Genomic DNA, 26156 nt, shown 5'->3' on the forward strand with positions numbered 1-26156 from the left:
ATATATATTTGTTAAATTATTTGAATGGTAGAGTTGGTGTAATTTGTAGATGAATATAAGTGGTTTTATATTGTTATTACTTGGTTGATTTTTATTTATTTTTTATAAAAGTTGTCTGTTTCATAAGATTTGGTAGTGTACAGTGGATGCCAACCCAAAGTCACGTGGAGTACTAACGGTTTCTTGTTTCTTGTTTCTTGTAGCCTTGTAGGGGGTGCAAGTATCCCCAAAATTAAAACTGATTTTTTTAAAAAATATATCGACCATTAGTAACGGATATTTCCGTTACAAATATGACAAATTTAATCAGGCCACCAACAGTTGCCTATCTGTTACAAAGAATTTTAGTAACGGATATAACCATTACTAAAATTATTATCAATAATGGTTATATCCATTACTAAATTAGGCCTAAGTGAGAGTGACGCCCCAGAGCTAACGGATATAACCGTTAGTAAAAATATAAGTAACGGATATAACTGTTAGTAAACGCCTTTTCTGGTGTAGTGAACTCTGTGTTCCCTAGCACTGCTCTGCCTCTAATCGAGATGCCTAGGATTTGGGAGACATCATCTAAAGTCACAGTCATCACCCCCCACAACATATGGGAGGTGTTGGTCTCTAGATGTCACCTCTCCCCAAACGCAGAGATCAACGACGGATCGTGATGCTTGTAATACCCAAATACGATATCATAAAACCCAGTCCTCTTAAGCTCTCTTTCAAATCCGGGAGAGTTTTTGAACTCATTCCTGATATCCCATTGACTTAACTTGGACAGATGCGGAACACACATCAACACACCGCGCTCTGGCTGAAACAACAAAAACTCAATGAGGAGAAGCAAAAGGTTTTGTAAAGTCAAAGGAAAATCAAGATACTAAGTCTATGATAATACCTTCTTTTTCCAAACATCACGAGCCACATGCACCGTATAGTCATATAGAAACTCTGACTCAGTAGGGCCACCACCATATACACGTCGTGTGTACTCCAAATCATCTTTGGATTTTCTCACATAATCTCCCACTGGAGGTGCTTCGATTTCCACCAGTGCTTCAACTTCCATCAATTATATTCTTCCAAATCATCCTCCTCCTCACCATTGTCATCCTCTTCATCACCCTTCTCCTCACCAGACTCTTCCCCATCATCTCCATCCTCACCTGAGTCATCCCCATCATTTTCAACTACACTCTTCCCACGATCCATTGCTATATTTACATCTAAATCTAAATCTTTATCTATATCTAAATCTTCTACATTAATATCACCCTCACTCTCAGTTTCACTATCACTTTCAATATTTACATTACTCAGAAGAACCTCTTTGTGGTCCCCTCTATGCATTGAGGCCGAGGTGCCCGCTCTCCTTTTTCTCTTCTTCTCTCCTTCTACATCACCTACATTAGTAGGATCAACATCATCCGATTTTCTATCGCCTCTATGGATTGAAGCCGATGTTTTCAACCCCCTAACTCTCTTCTTCTCAAGCTCAAGAGCATCACCACGACTGGAAGAGGAACCGCCGCTACCAAACAACTTTTGTGCACCTTTGAATGTAGATTTAGCTACATTCTTGACATTTTTTTATCGAGGACCCATTGCTACAAAGAAAAATAAAACATGTATTAGTAACTATAATAAGTTTAATCAAATTTAAATCATATTCTGATTTTTAACACTACTATTACAGTTCAAAAACCTCCAAACTTCCAAAACTTCCAAAAATTCCAACAATGATTACTTCGCAACGAAACAAATGTCATAATTGGTATACCACTAAGATTATTAAAACAAAAATCAAACATCATTAAATTCAACAATTTCCAATAGATATATAATGGAATCGAACCAAATAAATTTATATGCTTAATACAAATGAACCTAGTTTTAAAACAATACTTGAACAATGCACCAGGTATACTTCCATAAAACTCATTTCTCGAAAAATCAAGTAACCGAATATTCTAAAACTAACCAACAAAATTACTACATTCTTGAATAACACAAATACTCAAACCCTACAATTACTACAAACACTCAACTCTATGTCATTCTAAAGGAGAAACTTGAACACTCAACGTACTCCTTACAAACACTACAATCACTACAAACATTCTAAATGAAATTGAATAAAATGAATTAAAACTAATAGAATAGGAAACAAACCTGTAGTATTTGGTATTTGGTGAGAGCACAAGAGAGAAAACGAGTGTTTTTAACAATAGTGGTTGCACAATAGAGCAGACGAGTGTTTTGATGTAATGGTTCACTTTTTTAACAATAATGTGATGATTTAATTGCCCAAACTCGAATTAAAATGGTGAGAAAAGGTTTTTGGTTATTGGTTTTAGGTTGGTTTTGTATCTCGAAGGTGTTTTTGGTTTTTTTGTGCGTGCGCGAGAGAGATGATACCGGCTAGAAAGATTGTTCCCGATCATGCGCGTTTTAGGTGGGGGGTGTGCAGGGCCGGCTCTGGGGCAAGGCTAACTACGCAGCCATCTAGGGCCCCCAAGTAAAAGCCCAATAATAAGGCCCCCAATATATCAGTACTTGGGTCCGGTTTGTCTACAATATCAAATGAATTGGATGCAAAAAAGATCCCAAAGAGAGTCGATCTTGGGGTAATTGTAGAGAGATTAAAATTGGCAACCAACTTTATTTACCAAATACATTTGGGTGTTTATTAGGCATTTAAAATAGTTTTGCAGCATAAACAACAGGTTACTTTAGGCACCCTTTTAAGAGTTCGTCTTGGGCTCCCACAATCTCAGAGTCGGCCCTGGGGGTGTATTGGGTTTGCTTTGGACTTCATTGTTGGGTTTGGGCTTGAGGCTGCCCAATATAGGACCCATATTTAAGGAGCACTGTGTTTTGTTGATTAGAAGCTTGTACAAGGGTAATAGACGTACATACCTTTTTTATGCATTATCCAAATATTACCCAGTCTAGTAGCCATTAGCCAAGTCATTATGCAAGAATTGGCCTTCAAAATTACAAGTTCCCATTGAGTTGAGAATATCGAGCTCAGGTTTAATCATGGGTTCACTAAGACAGAGAATCAAAGGGTTACTGCAGCTAATTTCCTAATCCCCCAAACATTCAAATATATGATCCTCATTTAGAAACATTGCGGATTGGGGTGGGGTGGTACTGTGGCAGAACGTGTGCACCTTAATTTAAGTGTAATCTAGTCTAACTGTCTAAGGTGGGGGTCTAGAAGATTTGGGATTCCTTCATTCCTCTTAACCTTAGGCCGATTCACTCTTTCTGTAGTAGAGTGCATGTTCTCGTTTGCAAGAAAACCCTTCTATCAAGCGCCAACGTTGTTTCTCGTTGGAACTGTTATTGAGTATTTGTCACATAATTCATATACGTTCTTGGGCTAAGTTTGGGACGGACTCTTTTTACAAATGGATAAGATATTGGAAATACACCAAATTAAAGGTGTGACCAAACAATTGTATGACCATACCCAACACGTAATAGCTCAAGAGATTCTTCTACCACACAACAAAACCTGAATGCACCCATTTTTATTCCCAAATTAAAGCCCTTTTATCCAAAATATGTTGGAAAATTATTACTGAACCAGACCTTTTCTGGGTTCGGCTTCTCCAAGCCAAATACTTTAGGAACGTTCCTTTTCTGAAAGCTACAGCAAAAAAATCGGCTTCCACTTGGTGGAAAAATGTAACCAAGAAAAAAAAAAACGAGATATCTTCAATACCTTGTTGGAGTATATCTACAAGGGATAACATCAAAATATGGGAGGATAATTGGATTCCATCTCTTTCGTATAAAAAGCCTTTTGGTCCCTAGCCTTGTAATTCTGACTTTGTTTTTGTGTCTAACCTGATTGATCATGAAACTTTTTCTTGGAAATATGATATTATTGATAGTATTTTTATACCTCATATTAGAGATGTGATTCTTCATACTAAGATTCATCCCTATACTCATTCTCAAAAGATGTTTTGGTCTCTTGAAAAAAATGGTTGTTTCTTGGTAAAATCTGCTTATCATTGGTTTCTTAATATGGATAGAATTATTTTGATTAATACTAGTAATCATTATGGTTATCTTAAACAAGTATGGAATCTGATTTGGAAAATTCACTCACCTCTTAGAATTAAAACTTTTTTATGGAAAATAATGCGGCATATTTTACCTACTCGTAAAATTTTATTTGATCGGCACAGCTGTACTTCTGATAGTTGCCCATGATGTGATTCTTCCATTGAAACTATAGAGCATGCTATATTTACTTGTCCTAAGATTACTAAAATTTGGTTTGCTTCACCTCTAGCTTTTTGTTTTGACTCCTGGAATACTCTTGTTTCTATACAGGAAGTAATCAACAAGATAATTGGTCATGGTATAAATAAGGATGATATTTTAGCCTCTATCACTAATCTAGCTAATGTAGCTTACTTTATTTGGTTTGATAGAAATAATCTTATTTTTGACACTGCTTATAAAATGCTTGACTGTTCATAGATTTTGACACAAGCACAACAATCTATTTTAATGAATCACCCTCCTGTTAACATCAAGTACTCTATTCCATAAAAACATGTGGAAAACCTATTCATGTTTTGTACAGACGGTGGTTTTGATCTAATAAGTAGTAATGCTGGTGCTGATTTTACTATTAATGAATGGCATAAACCTTTATCTTTTGCAGGAAGCAAGCACATCGCAGTTAGTTCCGCAGAAGAATTAGAACTGCAAGCCCTAAAGCTTGGGCTTGAACATGTGTCGCTCCTGGGTATAAATAAGTTAGTGGTTTGCTCTGACTGCCAAAGCTTAGTTCAAGCAGTTCAAGGCCCCAGTTCATACTTATCATGGCTTGTGTTGAGTCTTTTACAAGAGATTACCTCTCTATCTATGTCTTTTGTTTTCTTTAAGGTTATCTATGCCCCAAGGTTTCTAATTCAACATGCCCACCTCATGGCTGAAAAAGCAAAGTACGGACTTTCGTCAGGTTGTAATAATCTTGTCCCAAGCTCAGTGCAGCTATGCTTTAATAGAGTCCAGACGGAACTGTAACTCATCTACTATCTATATACTAAAGCAAAGACCTCTAAAAGAGATTTTTCTTTCTCCTATGTGGCACTTTAATATGAGAGATATCATTTTCTCTCTCCTATGTGACACTCTAATATGAAAGATAGTCTTTTCTAATAGTCTACAATCCCACGTACATGGAACCTCTTTAGAGAGTTTGAGTGTATTTCTAATTCTTATAGGAGAGTTTTAGTGTATTTCCAATTCTTATATATTTGATCAAATAAAAAAAATTGCTAAAAAATAGGTGATTTGTATAAGCTAATTCCCTATTACAAATCATACACTTTTAGTGTCTATGATAAAGCATCGACTTATTTCAAATATATCTTTAACACGACCTAAAAAACATTACATATTGTTCAGTTAATAACTTATTATAACGTGTATAATCAGCTTCCGACGGTTCCTCACATTCTCTAAGGATTATGTGAGAAATACTGAATTAGAACACTCAAAATGTTATTTGCATAACCTTTTCATATACCTGGAATTTGCATTTGTTGTTGGTTAACTTCTTAAGAAGTAGACCAATATACTTTCCGAGTAAGTGCTCGAATACCCATCACACACTCTCACATTTTTAACATATGCACTTTTCTTCCTTTTCGTTTTTCTTTCTTGGATCTCATTCTGATTTTCAAACACACATGCATGCTACAATATGATAATACATATTGAAAGTTTAGACCTGTAAAAAGAACACCAGCTTATTATGAAGGGGTGCTTTTATTTGCACATTTGATTTGTGCTTCTTTGTATGGCATTGCTTCTTTAGACAATCTAATTATATATTTAATAATCATCCAAACACAACCTCTCACATACATACACTCGAACACTCGATTCAGAAAATGTCAAAGTTAACACGAGATCAAATACCAAGGTGCAAACTCTCTCAAGTTCTTTCTCATTAATGTAGAGAACTATGCTTTTATCGGTTTAAGAACACTATGAAAGAATTGGACGAATACCGATAGTCATATTTGGAAGACAGGTAGATGTAATGTATGGTTATGCATGTGATGTTGTTTTTCTATTCAATGTATATAGAGCAATAGAGTACATTTACATGTGAATCCATAAAACTTTTTCCATCACAATAAGAGCTAACTATAACAATCTAGATTTTGTACTCGGATATCATCAGGAAACACAAATGAACTCAAAAGCAAAATTGTATTTGGCACTTGGGACGGTTTCCTTTAGGGCCCAAATGGTAAGCAAAACCTTAAGTATATATACTTAACTAATTTCATTTATAAGGCTAAGTCCAATGGTGCGGCAAAACACTAAATATCACGTAAATTGTGATACAATGGTACGTGAAATTGCTAACCCGCTAACGCTATCGGTATAAGTTTTGCTATGTATACAGTCAATTTTAACGATATAGTGTATGCTCTGCACGCCAAAAACGCAGTGGCGCCAACGTAACAAAAGAGCCACACGCCCGATTGAATGGCGGTTACAAAAGTTTGTTTTTTCTCTTCATTTCACACGCCATTGTGAATGGCGGTTAAAAAAAAAAATTCTCTCTCAAGCCACTGCGCCATTGTGAATGGCGGTTACAAAAAAAAAATCTCTCTCCAGAGAAAAAAAAATCTCTACACGCCAGTGTAAATGGCGGTTACAAAAATTGTTTTTTCTCTCTCCAAGCCACACGCCAGTGTGAATGGCGGTTACAATTTTTTTTTTCTCTCTCCAATAGTTAAAAAAAAAAAAATCTCTCCTACACGCCAGTGTGAGTGGCGGCTACAAAAGAAAAACCATTGGGTGGAACAACGCTATCCCACTAACCGCATATACTGTGCTATTGTGGTTTAGTGTTTTAGAGGTTCAAACCATTGGACTCAGCCTAAACAATACATTGGCTTTCTTTGAACTGAATATATATAACTTTCTTACATTTCATTTCAGCTACTGGAATTGACTCTTAAAACAAATACAAGATATGGTGAGTGAAATCACTTCATTCATGAGCGAGGATTAAATTAACTGATTGAGGCAGCTGTCTTTGGTTTCCTAAGTTTTTTTCTTTTTTTTCCCCAGTACAAGAAGATAGGATAGTGCTAAAAATAAATTCTCAAAATTTGTGCTCATTCTGAGTGCAAAATATGTGCTCATTCTGAGTGTAGAAAGATGTAATAATGCTAAAAGATATGGGTCAGGATGCTTATAGAATGTCCATATCATGGAGTAGGATCCTGCTAAGTATGTTTCACCTCTCTAACTTCATAAATGGGTGTGGATGCTTATAGAATGTCCATATCATCATGGAGTAGGATCTTGCCAAGTTGTATAATAATATGATGTCCTATATGAGCTACTCTTGATATTGCATAAGAAAGCTATTATTAAATTTGCATTGTGATGAGCATTTCAAAGCGATGGAACTAAAGTTGAACTTGCAATAGGTCAACAACCTTTATTCGATACGCAACAAACTTTGGTTGCAAAGAGAGTCACCTAAACATTTTTTGTTATAGGAATTTTAATAATTTTGGAATAAAATATATCGAAATTTAAAAATTCTTACGAGTGTTCTACTGATAATTGATAGATGATAATTCTTTGGTCCAAAAGAGTGAAGTGTGTTTGTGTGAATTATTGTTATACTTATTTTTGTAGCACTTTATTAATACAATCAAACTTAACCCTTTCAACATTAGTGCAATATTGGAAGAACTTTGTGGTATTATTTATTTATCCGAACTTTGTTTTGCAATGTGCTTGCAGAAACATTGAGAATAGATAAATCTACTATAAGAAAAAAAAAAAAAAAAAAAAAAAAAAAAAAAAAAAAAGTGGAATAATTAAGATTAAATATTTGAGCATTTTATTATAAGTTCAAGGTGTGTGTTAGAAGCTTTAAGTTTGGAAAGGGAATGTTATTTGGAAGGCACACTCTTCTTCCATCCATTTGATTATATATTAGATTGTTCAAATCTGAAGATTAATGATCATTACTCATTTTACCCATCCAATCTTATGTTAACACTTTGACATGTTCACATTGACGAATTGAAAGACATAGAACGACACGATCTTCTCTATTATTCATGTTGGAATTGAATAAATATATTTTGCATGTATACAAACAATCACCTAGAAAAAAGATAAAATACTTGGGAGAGTATTCTAAATAGGTGAACGCATTTTCTTGAAAGAGATTTTTTTTTTGTATTTATCAATTCATCATAGAACACGTTCATGTGATAAAATCTTTTCAACTGGGAGTAATGTGTATTCTTTGAGGATATGGAAACAATCAATCTGTTTTAGTGATTTGATAGATATTTTAGTGATTTGTACACATTAGTATGTAAGTTGAGCGGTGATGATTTACCGCTAAATCACTATAAATCTAAGAAAACTATTATACAAGCTAGATCAAGTTTAAGATAATTTTATTTGAAAATTACGGATTAATATCCTAAACCACAAAGTGAAGAGGCTATCTCAATTTGATCCCTTAATTTCCAAGTACTTATGCACCATAATCGATGCTCATTAACGTATTTCGGTTTATTTTCAATAAAAATATATTCTGATTCGAAAATTTGTATGAGACATTTTGTAAAGACTTTTCAGCACACAAAATATTTAATAGATCCCGGGCGTATGCCCCAGGTCTAAAATCTAGTTTGCTATCTATTAATGAAAAAAAAAAAAAAAAAAAAAAAAAAAAAAATCCTGAATGTAAAACAGGTGTGACATTTATTTATTTATTTATTTTATCGTCAAGCGAGATTGTTATAGGCCCTACCCCTTTTCATAAATCTCAAATAACTTTATTATAATATGATATAGTCTTTCCCACTAGCATTCTCAAATACAATTTTTTTCATATTTTTTGAGAATGAGCAAGGGATGACTTCTATGAATCCTACCCTAGTCACGTGGCACGTTACTAGCTATCTCTACACTATATGATAGCCGGGTTTGTAGGAACCACACTTTTCAACCGAACAGTGTATTTCTAATCTCTCAATTTTAAGATTTTAGAACCACCTCCCTACATTTATTTAAATTATATCTCTCCTATTTATTAATTACAATTGGCTCCCTGATCTCTATTAAAATTGAACCACCTCCTTCTTCAATAATTTTAGGATAGTCTTCTTAATTTAAAAGCTAAAATTTATGTATAAGAATTGTATATCTTCTCTATTTTTAGAAAATTGTTTCTCTTTTCTTAGTGAGAGATTCACAAAAAATTGTTTCTCTTTAGTTTTTTTAACAATTTTCATTTTAGTTCTTTACAACTTCGCGAACTGATGCGTAGCACAGGACACATTCTCAAATACAATTTATTTCATATTTTTTGAGAATGAGCAAGGGATGACTTCTATGAATCCTACCCTAGTCACGTGGCACGTTACTAGCTATTGCATCTAAATTACAAAGACACAAATCAAACAATATTTACCTTCCCCATCATACCCCACTAAATTAAAAACTGGATAACCACGAGATAATGCAAGGTAATAATAAACAGAACATCCTACGTGTCCTCTTGTCAGCTGTTATAAACTTATAATAATAAATAATTTCTTGACTTCCTCGTTATCCAAAATTTTCAGATAATAACTTTCTAAAACTCTCAAATCATCCTCATCTAAAAAACGAAAAATATTATTATTTTAATAGTTTGACCAGTTTATATGATTCAGTGTTGAATAGTTAGGGCTTTACTGATTTAGTGTTGTTATTATTATTATTATTATGGTGTCTAGAAATGATTACAATGGTGGTGGTGGTATAGACTCATTCATTAAATCGTTAAACGCAGTTAAAGATGAATATTTTTCACCATTTGAATCCAACATTCGTAAAGCTGCACAAGATTTCGAGTCGTGTCGTGTTAAAAAGATTGAACAATTGTTTCCACAATTTAGTAATAATAATAATAATAATGTTGTAGTTAAGAAGAAGAAGAAGGATGTTTTGATTAGGGTTCCATCTGTTAAGTCGTTTTTTACTAGTTTGTTTAATGGTCAGAAATCTGAGGTGTCCAAGAAAGAGGAAAGGGATGATGCTACTTGTGTTAATTGTTTGCAATTGTTTGATAATTTTGCTCAATCGATTCCGAATCCATTTAAGAATACTAAGAAACAGAAAAATGTGGGGTTTTATGGTAAACAAGTGAAGAGACAACAAGTAGTGGAATGTGAATATGATAATGCATTTTGTAAGGAGGGCGAGATTATGTCGTTGGAGCTATTGTTAGGTTTTGTGTTTGATATGTTTATTCAAAATGTTCAGAAGTTTGAGGTGGGGATTCAACAGAGTGTTGAGAAGAAGTCTGATTGTAATTCGTCGTTATCGCCTAAATTTGATCATTTAGGAGTTGTTAAGGGTATTTTGAAAGGAAGACAAGCTGATGTTAATCACTTTTTGGGTAATTTAAATTTTGCTAGAGTGGGAGGTGCGCCGACAAGTTTAGTGGGAGTAACTTCTGTTAAAGATGAGGATGAGGATGTATCGGTATCGAATAAGGAAGAATCAGAGGTGAATTCAGCTCAGAAGATTGCAAATGGATTGCTTAATATTCCGTTGTCGAATGTTGAGCGCTTGCGGTCCACACTATCAGCTGTTTCATTGACTGAATTGATTGAGCTCGTACCTCAGTTGGGGCGTTCTTCGAATGACTACCCTGACAAGAAGAAGCTGTTTTCTGTCCAGGACTTTTTCAGGTACACGGAGTCTGAAGGTATGTGACTTTATCCTCAACTGATTGTTGTTAACAATATATGTGTGTTTCCATTCAAGTACAATGACATGGAATCAATAGCGTTTGTGTTTACTTTGAGTATATGATTTTGTTAGTTTAGCATCTTATTGTTCAGTGCATTGTTAGAGCACATACTTAATTATTTGCTTTAAGATTAGGTATTGAAATTTATGATGCAGAAGTAACTTGTGCAGCTACATAATACACAATTTTGTCAGGAAACTAATCTAGACTAAACAAGTGGGTTTTGTTTATTCTTTTTTGGGGTTGTGAGTTACAACATTTTTTGAGCTGGTACTCTCCATGCTTATGATGCACGGATACTCCAAAAATGCCATTGCACCCGTATCGGTCGGTACGATACTGATACGGGTACTGGATACTTCTAGGGTACTGGAATCCCTGAAATAGACCTGATTCGATAGTTGTACTCTATGGAAATGTAATTGTTCTTGAGGCTTCAAACTGTATTGACTTTGACCGTGTTATAATAGTTTTTCACATGTTCTAACTAACTTTACTCAAAGAACTACTAACATAATTTTCAGAATACACATATTTTAAAATATTCATATTAATTAGCTGTACCTATAGGCCGTACCCGTATCCTAATATTTCAAAAAAGTTGTATCGTACCCCTTGCCAGTGTCGTTGTATTGGTTTCCGTACCCGTATCTGTGCACCATAGCTCCATGCTTTAGTTTTCTCCCCGTTTTATTTATAAGTTGTGGTGGAACTACTGTGGTAGTCCGTCCCCTCGATATTCTTTTTCAGTTTCTCTTCCGTAGAAATCCCAGGGTGGCACTTGCTGCCTTGGCCTAAATGTATGGTTACCCCCACTGCGACCTGGAGCTCATGGGTTTGAACGTAGAACAGTCTCCTCAATGTGGGGATACGGCTGTGTACCGGAGACCCTCCCAGCCTCTGCACTGGTAGGAGCCTCGTGCATTTGGCTAGCCTTACTTATTATGCCGTCAGACTTGTAATTGTACATCCTCACATGCATTATAATCTTACTTTCTTTTGTTGACATTGTTTCAAACTGTGTACTGCCTGTTAAAGTTGTGCTTGTTTGACTATTGTCTTGGAGACTAATGGTGCTACTGAACTTTTTCTTAATTTGTTAATAAGTTGTGTTAATTGCTAATACTCATGTAAAACCAGCCACTTTCACTTAACAGGAAGGCGTTTCTTTGAGGAGTTGGATAGGGATGGTGATGGTCAAGTAACTCTTGAAGATCTCGAAATTGCAATGAGAAGGAGAAGATTGCCACGAAGATACGCTCGGGAATTTATGCGTCGAACTAGACGTCACTTATTGTCGAAGTCGTTTGGTTGGAAACAATTCTTAACTCTGATGGAACAGAAGGAACCAACCATTCTTCGAGCCTACACTACTTTATGTTTGAGCAAGTCTGGGACTCTGCAGAAAAGTCAAATCCTGACATCTTTGAAAAATGCTGGACTTCCTGCAAATGAAGATAATGCCGTCGCAATGATGCGTTTTTTGAATGCAGATACTGAAGGATCTATTTCTTATGGTCATTTTCGCAATTTTATGCTTCTCCTTCCATCTGATCGGCTTCAGGATGATCCCCGGTAAGATGATTGTTTGTCTGCAGATATATCTGAAAGATCTAATAGAATCAGAAATATGTATATATGTTATAAACATTGTTATATCTGTCAATTTTATTAATGTCTTATCTGTCAAAATGAAAACTAAATAAATAAATAAAATAGCTGTGATTCTTGTATGTTAAATTCTCAATTATCATAATTGATGGTCAGTTTCTTTCAGTAGATTTGTCCAATCTATAATGTGATCTCACTCAGACTGTAATATATTGATCGTTAGAGACACACGCATACACAACTTCCCAAAGAATTACTCAAATCTAAAGTAGGTATGGAACATTGATTCTGACTAGTAATCCAACTATCCAAGCAGGCTTGCCTTTCACCAAAATAGAGATCCTTGCTTAAAGTAGCTCCTTTCTTTATCTGTGCTGAAGTTGGCCTCTCTCCATGTAGATGTAATTGTTTGGGACATCTACTTGTTCTCGATCCTTTTCATCTGTCTTTTGTGTGCCAAGGTAGTTGTCCTGACCCAAAAGCATTTGCAGCAGCAGCTGTATCCATCCTCTATTTAATACTTCCTCTATGCTTTCCATGGTTGCCCTACATTCAGCCATATAACCTGTTTCATGTCAGTCAATGCTCCTAGGCCCTAGCAATAGTCAACATGAAAGTACACTCATTGTCCCTCTCTCTTTTTTTATCAGAACGTGTGAGAGATTCACACTGCCAGAAGTACAAACATACATAGACATGCTAAGCCTCAACCAAAGCATCCCCCATCTAAATATGAGATCTTCCAATTTCAAACCCCTTTGTTAAGAAAGACATCCAATCCCATATAAGTGTTTTACATTTGACAATTACCTGCGGACATCTCTGGACTCATCATCGAGAGTTTGATCATTATGTTCCAGCCATATAGACCATGTAACTGTGTGAACTACACTCTTTGCCAATATGCGACCGGCGGTGGAGATTAACCATCTGGCTTGCAGCTGAACCGTCCCATCAGACCTTGGGATGCGACCTTAAGAGACTGCAGGAAAGTACAGTTATTGTCTCTAAAGCTGTACCACCAGGATTTCCAACAGAGGCTCCATCATGGTTTATATAACAGTACCTGGATCAGGTGGCTGCCACTTGGGTCTGTGAGACACACACCAAATTCCAATAATATTTTCATACCCAGAGTTACCTGTGTTCCCCTATGAAAGGATGCTAGTGTAATCACTTGCTTCTTGACTTCTTCCCTGCAGGAACTGATGCTGAGCTTCTTGTCATAAATATAACACTGTTCCTATTTTCAATATAGTGCAAATATGGTGCCAACCACAGCTGCATTCTACACATGTTTATAGGATGGGTCTGACACAAAATTCTCTGAATCAGGCATTATAGGAATATTCTATGTTCACCAACAGCCTTAACGGAAGCTTTATAGTTTTCCTTTATTTTCTAAATAGTTGGTAAAAGGAAAATTTGAAATATATTAGAACTACATAAAAAATTTGGTTCGTCTCCGTTTAGTCACTATGCCAGAAGCAAGAAATGGGATTTAAATACTCCCTCTCTTGATCCTGATGTACCTTAACAATGAAATTTTGTTTTGATGAAAAAAAGGAAAAGATTCACATTGTCATTCTCATCTTTCCATTTCATGTTCAGGAGTATTTGGTTTGAAGCTGCAACTGTTGTTGCTGTTGCACCCCCCGTGGAAATACCTGCTGGAAGTGTTCTGAAGTCTGCTTTGGCAGGGGGTCTTGCTTCTGCGCTTTCAACCTCTTTATTACACCCTGTTGATACAATTAAGGTGTGATCTTGGCCTCCATAATTTGATGATTTAGTGGACAAATTTGTTTCTTAATTGATGTCTGCAACCTAAGTATGTAATTGATGCTTTAAAATTGATAAATGTGTCTAGTGGGGGGAAAAGATGTAGTGAATCCTACATTGATTGACCAATGCTGAAACATTCTTGCTGTTGATTTTGTTGCTTAGACTGTCTGCAGAGTTCCGTTCTCAAACATAAACATTAAAATCCACTCGGGGTTTAATCTTTCGGATTGAGAACTGCTTTAATACCCTGTTTGCCTACAGGATTCTGCCTTACCATTACATAACATAACATAACTTAACATAACAGAATCGATAGTTGGTCACTGAGGCCACGATTGGTACAAGTAACAAATGCATGTGCCACAACATTATATACTATCGTTAGGTATACCGGTTATCTTCGTAAGGAACTCGGCTATTGATAGGTTATTTAAGTTTCCAAAATCATGTTCTTCAAGGTTTCTAATAATCTTTGAAAGCAAGTTAGTTAAGAATAGAATATGTTGGTTCACCACATCTTTAAGGTTAATGACTTCATTGGTGGAAGCTTCAACTAGTAAAACACCAATTTATTAAGGTTAATGATGTACAAGTTACATCCCTTGTCTGAGAAGGGTCATGGTATTCAATCCCCAGAAGAACGCTGTGGACCCTAGCAGGTATTATTAGCCCTCGGAGTCTTTTAAAAATTTCCAAGCACCCCACATAATGAAAACTTCCCCACACACCCAAAACCACCTTTACACTGCCATCAGCGACGGCCACCATTTCCACCTTGCCCACTAGAAACGCCACCACCACCACCACTATGACACCGCCACATGATCACATGACATTAATTGATCATTGATCAATACAATCACCACCACCACCCTGCCGCCACCATTTTCTCCCTTTTTCAACAACACATCAACATCAAAGTCTTTAAGGTTTAAATTTCAATCTCAATCGAAGCGAAGATATCTAAGTGATGGATTTCACAGCACCGACTTGTTTTAAGAGGACATTTTGAAGCCTCTGTTCATTTTATAAGAATCAGGAATATAGGTGAGGGATGTGCAAGCAGTGTCAATCATGGAATTACTCATTGCTTTGTTTGGCGACTTGCTCGTGTTGAGACCATAATTTTCATGAACCATGCCTCTTTCCAAGACGATATCAGGCTATATCCTTTCAAAGTAATAGGCAAATAGTTAGGTCTGCTGAGAAACCATCATAGTCATAATTTGCAGAGGAGAGGATAAGTAGTTCTCTGCTAAACATTGCTTAAATGTGCTTACAAATTTGCCTGAAATTCTAAGACAATCGTTTGGTGGACTGCCCATGGGATTCTAATTTTTTGTTGTTGAACAATTAATGTGTCAATGTGTCATTGTGTTGCATGGCAATATATCAAAGATCAATATTTATTGAACAGTGCCTCCAATTTATCTGGTATATCAAATTTCTACTCTTTTATTGGAGCAAGTTCTCTATCACCATTGGATGTTATTGTTAAGGAATAGTTGGCTCCTCAGCTGTCCGACTATGAGAAGGATTTTCTGTTGCAGCCTCTGAGCCTCCTATATCTTGTCAATGGATCTTTCCGAGTGGCGTGAGCATAGTACAAAAACCCGCATGCTTTTGTAGAGACATGCCGGTTTTTCATTGATCAGCATTAAAAAAAATCGTGTTAGCACTTTGTCTTGTTGACAGAGTCGTCGATAGGTCGATAATGTATGGCGTGATTTCAGGGGTGTGTATCAAGATTTTGAACTATGGGTACAATAGTGAGGCTTTGTGAACGAATATTATGGTAATACTTCAAGTTTTCACCCCGAGAGGGTGATGCTCAATATCTATGTTGGTATGTTGCATATTGTTTTGCTAATTTGCTGAGTTCCATGTCAACCAACTCAAGGGCGGCATTCTTTTAAAGTTGGGGGAAATGATTTAGTGGCCTTGATAAAGTTGACATTATTCAAGCATGTAGATTCAGATTTGATTAATTTATCTATGGGTGCATGTATTTGAGAAGTGGGTTATCTTTAAGAAAGAGAACTCTCTCGGCAAATGATTCATTTGCCAAATGATTTAACCACTGTTTGATAACATATGCGGAATCTATTGAATTTTCCTTTTCTGGTAACATTTGAACTAGAGTGAGCTAATAGGTTTCTCCTTATTGAACAGACAAACGACGTAAAATATAGAATCTAATGTGAAAACAATTTGTTGGTCAGTACCTTACTTACCTTCATATAATTATTAAGATGTTATTTAAGTTATGTACTTTTATTTTAGCTAGGATTTGAAGTACAGTATTAGATTAGTAGTAGTCCTATTTGGAGGCTAACATTTTGTTATTTAAGGCCTTTTTGACATTTTTATCCTATGGTTCGTTTGGAGTGTTATGTTTGAGCAAGTGTTCTATTGTATTTCGAAGATTGAAAGCCTAGTTTTTTCGGTGTTGATATCAGTAAATTTATTGGCGCTTGTCATTGTTTTCACTCGTGTGAACAATATTACACTATTGTGTTAATTAGCCCAGTTATGTGTCAGTTTACAGAGTCCATGTGCTGTAATGTGAATTATATATTACGAATGCCAATACTAGATGCCTAAGATTCAAAGATTGTTGTTGGTACAGTTCAAGGAATAAGTTGGCCAAGAAACTGAAATTTGAAGTGAAATCTTTCAAGTAAAAAAGAAAAATAAAAAATTGTCCTGTTTATGCTAATGTCACTAACTATTACAAATTTGCAAAGTGTTCCGCTGTATCCAGAACTGCATGTAATCCTAAATAACAAAGATACCATTTTCTAGAAAGTTACCTTCTAGTTGTGTTACGTGTGTCGGGCAAATGCATATACACTTCAAAAGGAATAGTGCCTAAGGGCAAATGCATATACACTTCAAAAGGAATAGTGCGTAAGGTTGAAAGCTTAGTCTCTGACACTTGTGTTCTTTGTTTGTTACATGGGTAATTTCTATGAAATTGAGATTTGTTTATTCACTTTAATTTCCTGCATTTCCTACTTCAGCAATTTTTTTGTTCAAGTTTTGATTTGATGTTCTTCTCTCAATCGATTGGCATTATATAATGGATTCAATGTCTATCAGACTCGACTACAAGCATCAACACTGTCCTTCCCAGAACTGGTGTCAAAGCTTCCACAAATTGGAGTTCAGGGCTTATACAGGGGTTCCATCCCTGCAATTCTTGGGCAATTTTCAAGGTAGGTTCAGTCCGTTATTGCTAAGTGAATATTTCTTTGAATACTGAAGAATTGGAACCCATTTTGAATCTGGTTCGCTTTAATATCCATTGACTACAGCCATGGACTGAGGACTGGAATATTTGAGGCAAGCAGGCTTGTATTGATAAATTTTGCTCCCAATCTCCAAGAGTTCCAGGTGGGTGTATTTCTTTTTGTTTAATTTTTTTTTTTGTTGGTGTTCTTCTCCAATCAATTACCAATGTTAGTAATATATTAATATTATTACTGATCTTTCGTATATTTATATGTCCTTTCCCCTCTCCATATGCTACTACCTTGTAAAGTACTTTTTGACAATGGAATTGAGTAACAGGCATAGTTGTTGGAATCTTGCAATAGACTGCACATTTGAATGGGCATATATCAAACTAAATTGGTCAGATAAGCATTAGTGTCTGGTTTTCACTTGTATTTGAAGATGCATATGATGGGTATAATACACCACGATACCTTTCCATACTTGAAAAAAAATCTTTGTAAAAGTTTTAAAATCCCAAGGGATTTCATTCTTCTTCTGAACGAGTAAAGGTCGCCTCTTCATCTCATTTGAACTTTGTTAGTGGTGATGCTAGGAGAGTTGTGACATTATTGTAATGAGGAAACCAAAAAGGAGAAGAATGGAGGCTGGAAAAATAGGGTGAGAGAGAATACTCAACTCTACCCAGAGTTTCATATATATATATATATATATATATATAGATACTTAACCCTAATACATGAAAATAGAAAACTACTAGATATGATTCGGACTTTCATACCTATAGTCGTGCACCTATATACAAGATACAAAGGATAGGCACCCACCCGCGATAGTTCAACATACTTCTAACTCCATTTGCTGCTCACGCCTATATATAAGGAACATGTGATAAGCACACGCCCATACATACTTCATAAAAAAACTTCATAAATTACGTAAAAAATGACCTTTTTAGTCGGTGAGATAAAGTTTCGTAAATGTAGTAAACGAAGCTCATTATGTTTTGTTAGCAATTTCGCATATCTATATTGCAAAAAGAGTTGAAGCATGATGCAGATTTCAGATTTGTTAATCAGATTTTTCACAAAAGATTTACAAAACTATAAATTGCTAACACTTTTCAAGATTATAGGAATATAATAATAGATATAGGATTAGTGTTTTCCTTTATAGAAAGCCATTATGCGCGACAATTGTGTCACAGAAAATATTTATAAACTTTATGTATTAAACATGAATAGCACAGGAGATCGCTTCTGTGAATAGTACAGGAGATTGCTTACTATACATTACTTTCATGTTGTAGGTGCAATCTATATCATCCTTTTGCAGCACTGTCCTGGGAACAGCTGTGCGAATCCCATGTGAAGTATTAAAGCAGCGGTTGCAGGCTGGAATATTTGACAATGTCGGAGAAGCAATAGTTGGTACTTTTCGTCAAGATGGCCTCAAAGGATTTTTTCGTGGGACTGGTGCCACACTTTGCCGGGAAGTTCCTTTTTACGTTGCTGGCATGGGGCTCTATGCGGAGTCCAAAAAGGTATGGGATTCAATCTAATTTAATGGATAATTAGATGTCTGGTCAAATGTTCGCATACATACGTTTATAAGCTGCACATTCACAATCTTTCATATTTGGTTTTGTCATCCAAGAGAAGTTGTAGAAAAAATAACTAGTCAGGTGTTATTCTCTTGAAATTAGCTGATGTATCTTAAGTTGTGTTTGCCTTTGTGGTAGTATATATATATATATATATAGCGCTAGGCTCTCTGACGGACGTCTGTAGACGGACCAAGAGAGAAAAATAGAAAGTCACGTATTCTTCCAATATTGTAGAAAAGTGGGACCCCAACACTACTTAATACTTAATAACCTCACGTGTTTTCTCTCTCTTCTAATCTATTTCTCTCTCGTACTGTCTCTCCTCTTTCTCTCAATCAAAAAATCAATCATTTATGTTCGATAGCCATGAGCTAATAACTGTTGAATTACTTGTGATGATAGAATGGGTGAGACATAAAATCATTGGTAAGACGTAAACCCATTGATAAAATGATAAAGAGCAATTTTTCCATTAAAAAGTTATCAAGAGTTCTCATATCTCCGTTTGTCATTTTTGTACACTACTGATTCAGTTCAAGTCAACCTAGAACCTTCACCAAAAAAAAAGTCAATCTAGAACCAGATCCAAATTTAAATCATCCTTCTCTCTCTCTCTGAAACCCCACTTATTATGTTGTCATTGCTTCCAATTCTCCTTAAAAACTAAAAAAAAAACGTAGTAGATTTTCATTCAGTCAAAATATTCAAGAAGATCAATTAATTGGCATCAAATCATCACGGAAAATAATGAAGTTCTTTTGTTCCAAAAGAATTAAAAACAGCCCACCAAAAGTAGAACAATGTCAGTAGGTTCACGGGTAAATTTTGTAAATGGGTCCTTTTTTTAGCTTGGGAGGGAAGAGGGATAGAAATTCTTAGTTTATTTGTAACAAGTTTGCACCTCACACTGCCCATTTGAAATCTAGTAGTATGTAGTATAATACTTACTGGTTGTAAGTTTTGCACCTTATGGCTTATATAATTACAAACTCGAAGTGAAATTGAATATGGATTAAAACTATCCAGATTAGAGAATAAGAAGAACTCGCTTGTGAAAATCTACGCGATAGCAAGTTCTTCGCAGTAATCACTAGAACAATTGAAAAGCTTGGGCTTCAATTTCGATTTTTTTTCTTTTGTTTTGTTGGAAATAATAATAATAAAATAAAAGCATGATAGAGATGGAGTGAGAAAAGACGGGAGAGGAGTTTGCTTCATCTGGTAGGTAGGACATGTTCATCTCTTCTTCTAAGTGAGAGAGAAATAAAAAGGATAAAAATAGGTTTTCGTATGAGAGAGAGAGAGGCACGCCAGCGTGAGAGAGGAGAGAATATCAGAGATGGAGAGAGAGAGAGGAGAGTTACGAAGAAGAGAGAATATTATGGGTTTCTTTTATTGGTGGGTTTTTTATTTGGAGTGCGAGTGGGGTTTTTATTTTCCTTTCTCACATGAGATCCCTCTGATTTTTGCTAAATCCATATAGACGTCCGCATGAAGTAGTCCGCTTAAGAGCCAACCTGTATATATATATATATATATATATATATATATAAGACGCTGGTCCGGGTAGAAAATGCAGTGGTTGTTGTGAAATACTTGTGTTGCCTACTTTGTGCTCGTTTTCTCACACAAAGATGAAAAAAGATCACCAACCTGACTAGTCTACCCATTTACTCTGTTATTTATGCCTACAAGAGTCATTGTCGCATTGATTAATTGATCTGATTTGGGCTGTGTGAATGCTGAGGTGTGTCTCACTCTAAAGGATACTTACTGTTAAAATATTAAAGAATTGGTTATTAGGGTTATTGACTAAAAATTATTTCTATTTTACTGCTAGCCTATTATTTGTAATGCTATATCTTTATGTTATTATTAATGAATTGAATTTTACCGATAAAAAAAAAGGGTTATTGACTAAAAATTGTTTTGCATACGCTATTATTATTATTATTATTATTTTTATTTTAATTGTTATTATTATTATTTTTTATGAAAAGTATATGGCTGAAGCCTAAAAGGCATAAACTCTTAATATGATCTGAAAAGTGAAGGGTATAAAAAGAATATCCGGAATTAGGCTAGCTGCCATCTTAAAATGAAAACTCTTAGACCTTGGGGCATCCAGCTCAAATCCAATTGGCAATGATTGGAGAGGTCCAGTAGCTTTTATAATGTACAACAAGGCTTTAAACATCCCATATGGTACTACACTAAATATTTTAACACGTCTCCTCATGTGTGGCGTTTCGTGGACAACATATTTGACTGACGTGGAGTAAATGGGCCTTTGTGCCAAACACAATAGCATGATCTGATACCATCTTAATGGTAGTGCTTAAATGCCACTATTTCAATAGAACTTTTGCAGTTTTGGTCTTTTAAAGGTATATGAAGTTTCCAGTTGCTCGTTGAGAGGTTGTCACAGATCGGCAAATCGCTCATTGGTGCTTGTTTCATGTGTTTTGAAAGGAACAATCTTGATGAAAATGTGGTTTCAGAGTGAATAAAAGTAAAAGATGAGAATATATACTTTGTTGACCAGTACAATTAAGAAGTAATAAGAAGTAAGAGCATTTTTTATGGTCTCTCGAATTTGAGTGTGCCTTGCAGGCTGTCAAAAAACACTTTTCCCTTCTCAAACATAAAACAGCAGACATATCCCCAATGGTAAAACTCATTTTCAAGTTTGTTAATCTCATTTTCGAGTGTTGCAGCTATTAGTGTAACGTGCAGCTAAACTTTAGCCGCACGATGTATATGCCAAACTCTATGGGTCGTAGACCGTCATACATTTTCCAAGTTTATTAGAAGAGAATTATGCGTGGCGCGGAAAAAGACTATCCGTACCGTTAAAGAATTGCCATGTGGCAACTTAATATGACCAACACTCAAAAACTCAAAACCCCTCTCAATTTTGAGGGTGCAAATGAGTTATGATATTAGTTTTGACTTTTCAGCTATGATGCACGGATACTGCTGTTTACCTATTGCACTGGTGTCCACTGGGTATGATACTGGTACTGGATACACTTCGGATACTGCGGAAATGTATTGTTCCATATCCTCACATACCTATGAATAATACGAGGGGGGGGGGAGTACACACAAACATAGATGGAACAGAAGAAATAGAGAAAGATGAAGAGGAACTTGTACCTACTTCTTCATAGCAACACCACCGCCTTATGTTTGAAATCATATTTTTTCTAAGAATTTTATATTTGTATTCCCGTATCCCTATCCCTATCCGTACCCGTATCCTAGATTTTCAAAAAACACTGTATTGTACCCGAACCTGTGTCGCTGTATCGGTATCGAGACCCGTATCCGTGCATCATAGCTTTTCAATGTTTTGAGTCCAGGAGCATGTTTAGAACTGGACCACTCAAATTTTAGTTTTGATTCCACCATTAGGAGTATGTTTCAGATTATATTGGACCATTCAAATTTACGTTTTGAGTCTGCCATTGTGGATGCTCTAAGAGACTATCGACAACGTGATGAAGACTAGGTTTTAAAAGTTTTTATGATCTTTATAACTTGGAAGCTGTGGGCATTCTCCATGTGTTCCTAGAGTTATATGGGGCTCAATGACTCATCTTATTCTACCTTGATTTTGGTTTTCATTTTTACTATTCCATGGGGAGTACTAGGTCAATCTTCTCGACTTCCGTAGACTCTATAACAGTGTCTTCTCAGCTTCTATAACTTCTTAGCAAAGCATGAATAAAAAGTGAGGATAGACATATGTAACACACACAAGTTCGAAAACATACTTTTTATAAGGGCCATTTTGGTAAAATTTGTTACTTATATATCAGTTGGCCATTGGCCGTCGTCTTCTAAAAAAGTTCCAAAACCGGGTTCCATATTTGGATTGTTTGGTCGCAACGGATTGGACAAGTAGGAGGCTAAACCAATTTCTTGTGCTTCGAGGATTGTAGCTAAACCCTCTAAGCTGGCAACCCTTTGCGCATCGAGGTCGAATTCTTTTGAACTGCACAAGGCTGATTATGAAATACAAGAGGTTTGCTGAATTCGGCGGGTCTATCTGCATTCAAACTCGAGGAAATTTTTCTTTCATGTCAGGGAGTATGATGCAGGAACATGGAAGAGTATTAAGTACTTCTAATTATATTAGTAGTAGTCTTATTAAATTAGTGGAGTTTCCTATTTGTATTAGATCTAAGTTAATTAGTAAGGTTTCTATTTTGGAGTTCAAGTAGAATTAGGAACAATATTTATTATATAAAGGCATCTTAGATTGGTTATCATTGAATGTTAATTCTAAGAGAACCTTAGTTTTACATGTTTATTTTATTAAATTTTATTGATGTTTATCAATTGTTGAAGCTTCTGCCAACAAGATCATCAAGATTAGTGTATGAAAGAGAGTTGGAAGTAGGAATAGAGGTGCAACAATTGTGTCAATGAACTTTAAACATATAGAAATTGTATATATGGCCGTTTTATGGTTATTGAAGCAAATAGAGTCGTTGGTGATTCTCAGCCACCATGCGGTGGAATACAAGTACGACAGATGACAGATGACTTACCACATGGTGGCTAAAACTAACACGAAATCATCGGTTATTTTCCTGGACAAATATAGCCAAAAATATGACAAATGAGATAGCTTTTTTAGCATGACTCAATCATTGGGGCACACAAAAAAAAAGGTTGTCAAATATAGCTTTTGACAACCATTGGGGTGCTCTTACCTCTTGTTTTAAGTTAGATTTTGTATTTGAGATTTTGAGAGTCTAAAAAGTATGACTTGTATCCTACTTTTCTATACAGTGCGATTATCAAAAAATGCTAAACAGTTGTGAGTCGTATATCAACAAATGTCATCGTGCAAAGATACATGAGCAAAAAAAATCTTGAACTTGAACACCTCCACCTGATATACAGCAATACTTGTTATAAATATAACACCAGATCTAATGTGTTTAGGAACCACAACACAGAGTTTTGGGTGTATGTATAAGATGCGCGCTTCAATTTTTCTCTTCCCCAATAAAAGGAATTGTGTTCATAAAAAGAAGAAGATATATTCCAATGCATGCACAGAGGGAGTGCATAGGCATGTCTGGAAACTAAGTCCTCCAATACGAAGCCACTTCAGCATGTGCTTTCTTACAAGTTAAAACCTTTGGCACACGCTCAACGTGATTGAGATGGAAATTGAGTTGTTCCCATGTGTTTCTGCATGTACATGTCCTAACCTTTATGGTTTTATATAATTATTGCTAATTATTTGGGATAATAATGTTATTCACATTTTTTTTATGGAAATAGTTCCAAGTATCAAACAATAATACGAAGATCGGTTTTAGTAATGGACTTTTCTTGTATGTGTCATTTTAAAGGCTGTGCAGCACCTCCTACGTCGAGAATTGGAGCCTTGGGAGACAATTGCTGTAGGGGCTTTATCAGGTGGACTGGCTGCTGTTGTTACAACTCCTTTCGATGTGATGAAGACAAGGATGATGACTGCTCCTCAAGGTTTACCAGTTTCGATGTCAATGATAGCATTTTCCATTCTTCGCCACGAAGGACCGCTGGGCCTATTCAAGGGTGCGATTCCAAGGTTCTTCTGGATTGCGCCTCTTGGGGCCATGAATTTTGCTGGTTATGAACTGGCTAGGAAAGCAATGAACAAAACGGAGGAGTCAACAGGTGATCAAATTCGTCCAAAGACACTAGAAAACTCTGGGTGAGTTCGGCAAGGAAGAGATCAGCAATTCCTGCTGTCCCTCCTTTGTGGGTGATAACATTTTGAGTTGTGGAGCCTTCTTTTAGGGGGTATTCACCCAATTATCAGTCGACATCAATCTGCAGCAAGGTACTGTAATTTCTGAGTACTTTTAGCTCGTCACAAGAATGTAATTTGCCAATGATGGCCTAGACATGTGATAGAGGATTCAACTGTACATTAAAGATGGCCAAATTTTGATCATCTCTCTCTCTCTCTCTCTCTCTCTCTGTGTGTAGGACTGTAGATGATGATAGTTTTTTAACTTTATCTCAGACATCACATGATTCTCTAGTGCTTTTACCACCATTTAGTCTCCTTTTTGATACGATTAGGATTATAGCACCAATGAGGACATCCAGCAACTGGTACCCAGTGCTTAATCTTTATAGCAAGCGTCTACATTTGTTGATTATAAATCCAAGATGGTTTTTCGTTATTTTAGTAAAGACATCTCGTGCTTTGTGACTTACCTTCTATGTGATATTAAACTATTTTGACTTCTTCTCTGGGGCTGTTTTGGATATGCGTCTCTCAGGCTCTCAGCTACTCAGCTAGAGACCATTGAAATTTCTCAGCAACTGGATTTTTAGGAATTGACCACTTTTCCTGCTTGACCTGTGTTTGGATTCAATTGCTGAGAACTTGAGCTCGTACACTTCGTATGCACGCTTTTAAAGAAGTCTTACTTTTGTATATCCTTCTTTCACTTTAGGTTTTAAATATGTTATTCATCTTTCCTGAAAGTTTGAGTGAAACTACTCTTCTCTTCTCTGGACATGATTCTTTTCGCTTGTGTTGAAATTTTTGTTTGTTTTTCTTCTCTTTTGTTTATCAAATGGGTTAATTGAATTTACTTTCCCAAGTCGCTCTGTCACTAAGGTTCATTACATTTTGGTTTTCCTTCCGTGACTCCTAACATAATGGAAGATCCAACTTCTTTTTAATATGTCACTCTTGAGGGCGCATCTCCTGTTTCTTTCAAAAAGGTCCGGAAACTCTTTGGTTATGAATATTGCTAGGTAGAAAATTTGAGCTGGCGATTTGTGCCCTTGACGACGAATTTTGAAAGAACTAGTCTATCAAATTATCAAAGGGTTGAATAAGAGCTCGCATTCGAGGAATGGCAATTTAATAGAAGTCCTTTACGGGTCGTCATGTACTTTCTTATACTAATAAGCTGCATTTACCATCAGATATCGTCTACATTGGGCTTGTTCTTTTGACTGCTATAAGTTAACTCTCAAAATGGCTTGGCGAGCCCCATTTAAAAAAATGCCGAACTGTCGGTATGACGGCATGAATGCATGATGTACAGGGTCAGA

General features: G+C 35.8%; 1 protein-coding gene across 1 annotated transcript; it reads left to right on the forward strand.

Annotated features, from left to right (window-relative positions):
- Window positions 1-9562: 9562 nt before the first annotated feature.
- SAMTL (mitochondrial substrate carrier family protein) lies at window positions 9563-25035 on the forward strand. The gene is made up of 7 exons (XM_086576006.1): window positions 9563-10789; window positions 11992-12409; window positions 14057-14201; window positions 17330-17445; window positions 17545-17623; window positions 18774-19007; window positions 24446-25035. Exons 1-7 carry the CDS (start codon window positions 9802-9804, stop codon window positions 24794-24796), a joined length of 2331 nt encoding a protein of 776 aa, XP_086432132.1. The 5' UTR covers window positions 9563-9801; the 3' UTR covers window positions 24797-25035.
- The last annotated feature ends 1121 nt before the right edge of the window (window positions 25036-26156 follow it).

Source organism: Coptis chinensis, chromosome 8, assembly GCF_015680905.1.
Source record: "Coptis chinensis isolate HL-2020 chromosome 8, ASM1568090v1, whole genome shotgun sequence".
Lineage (NCBI taxonomy): Eukaryota > Viridiplantae > Streptophyta > Magnoliopsida > Ranunculales > Ranunculaceae > Coptis > Coptis chinensis.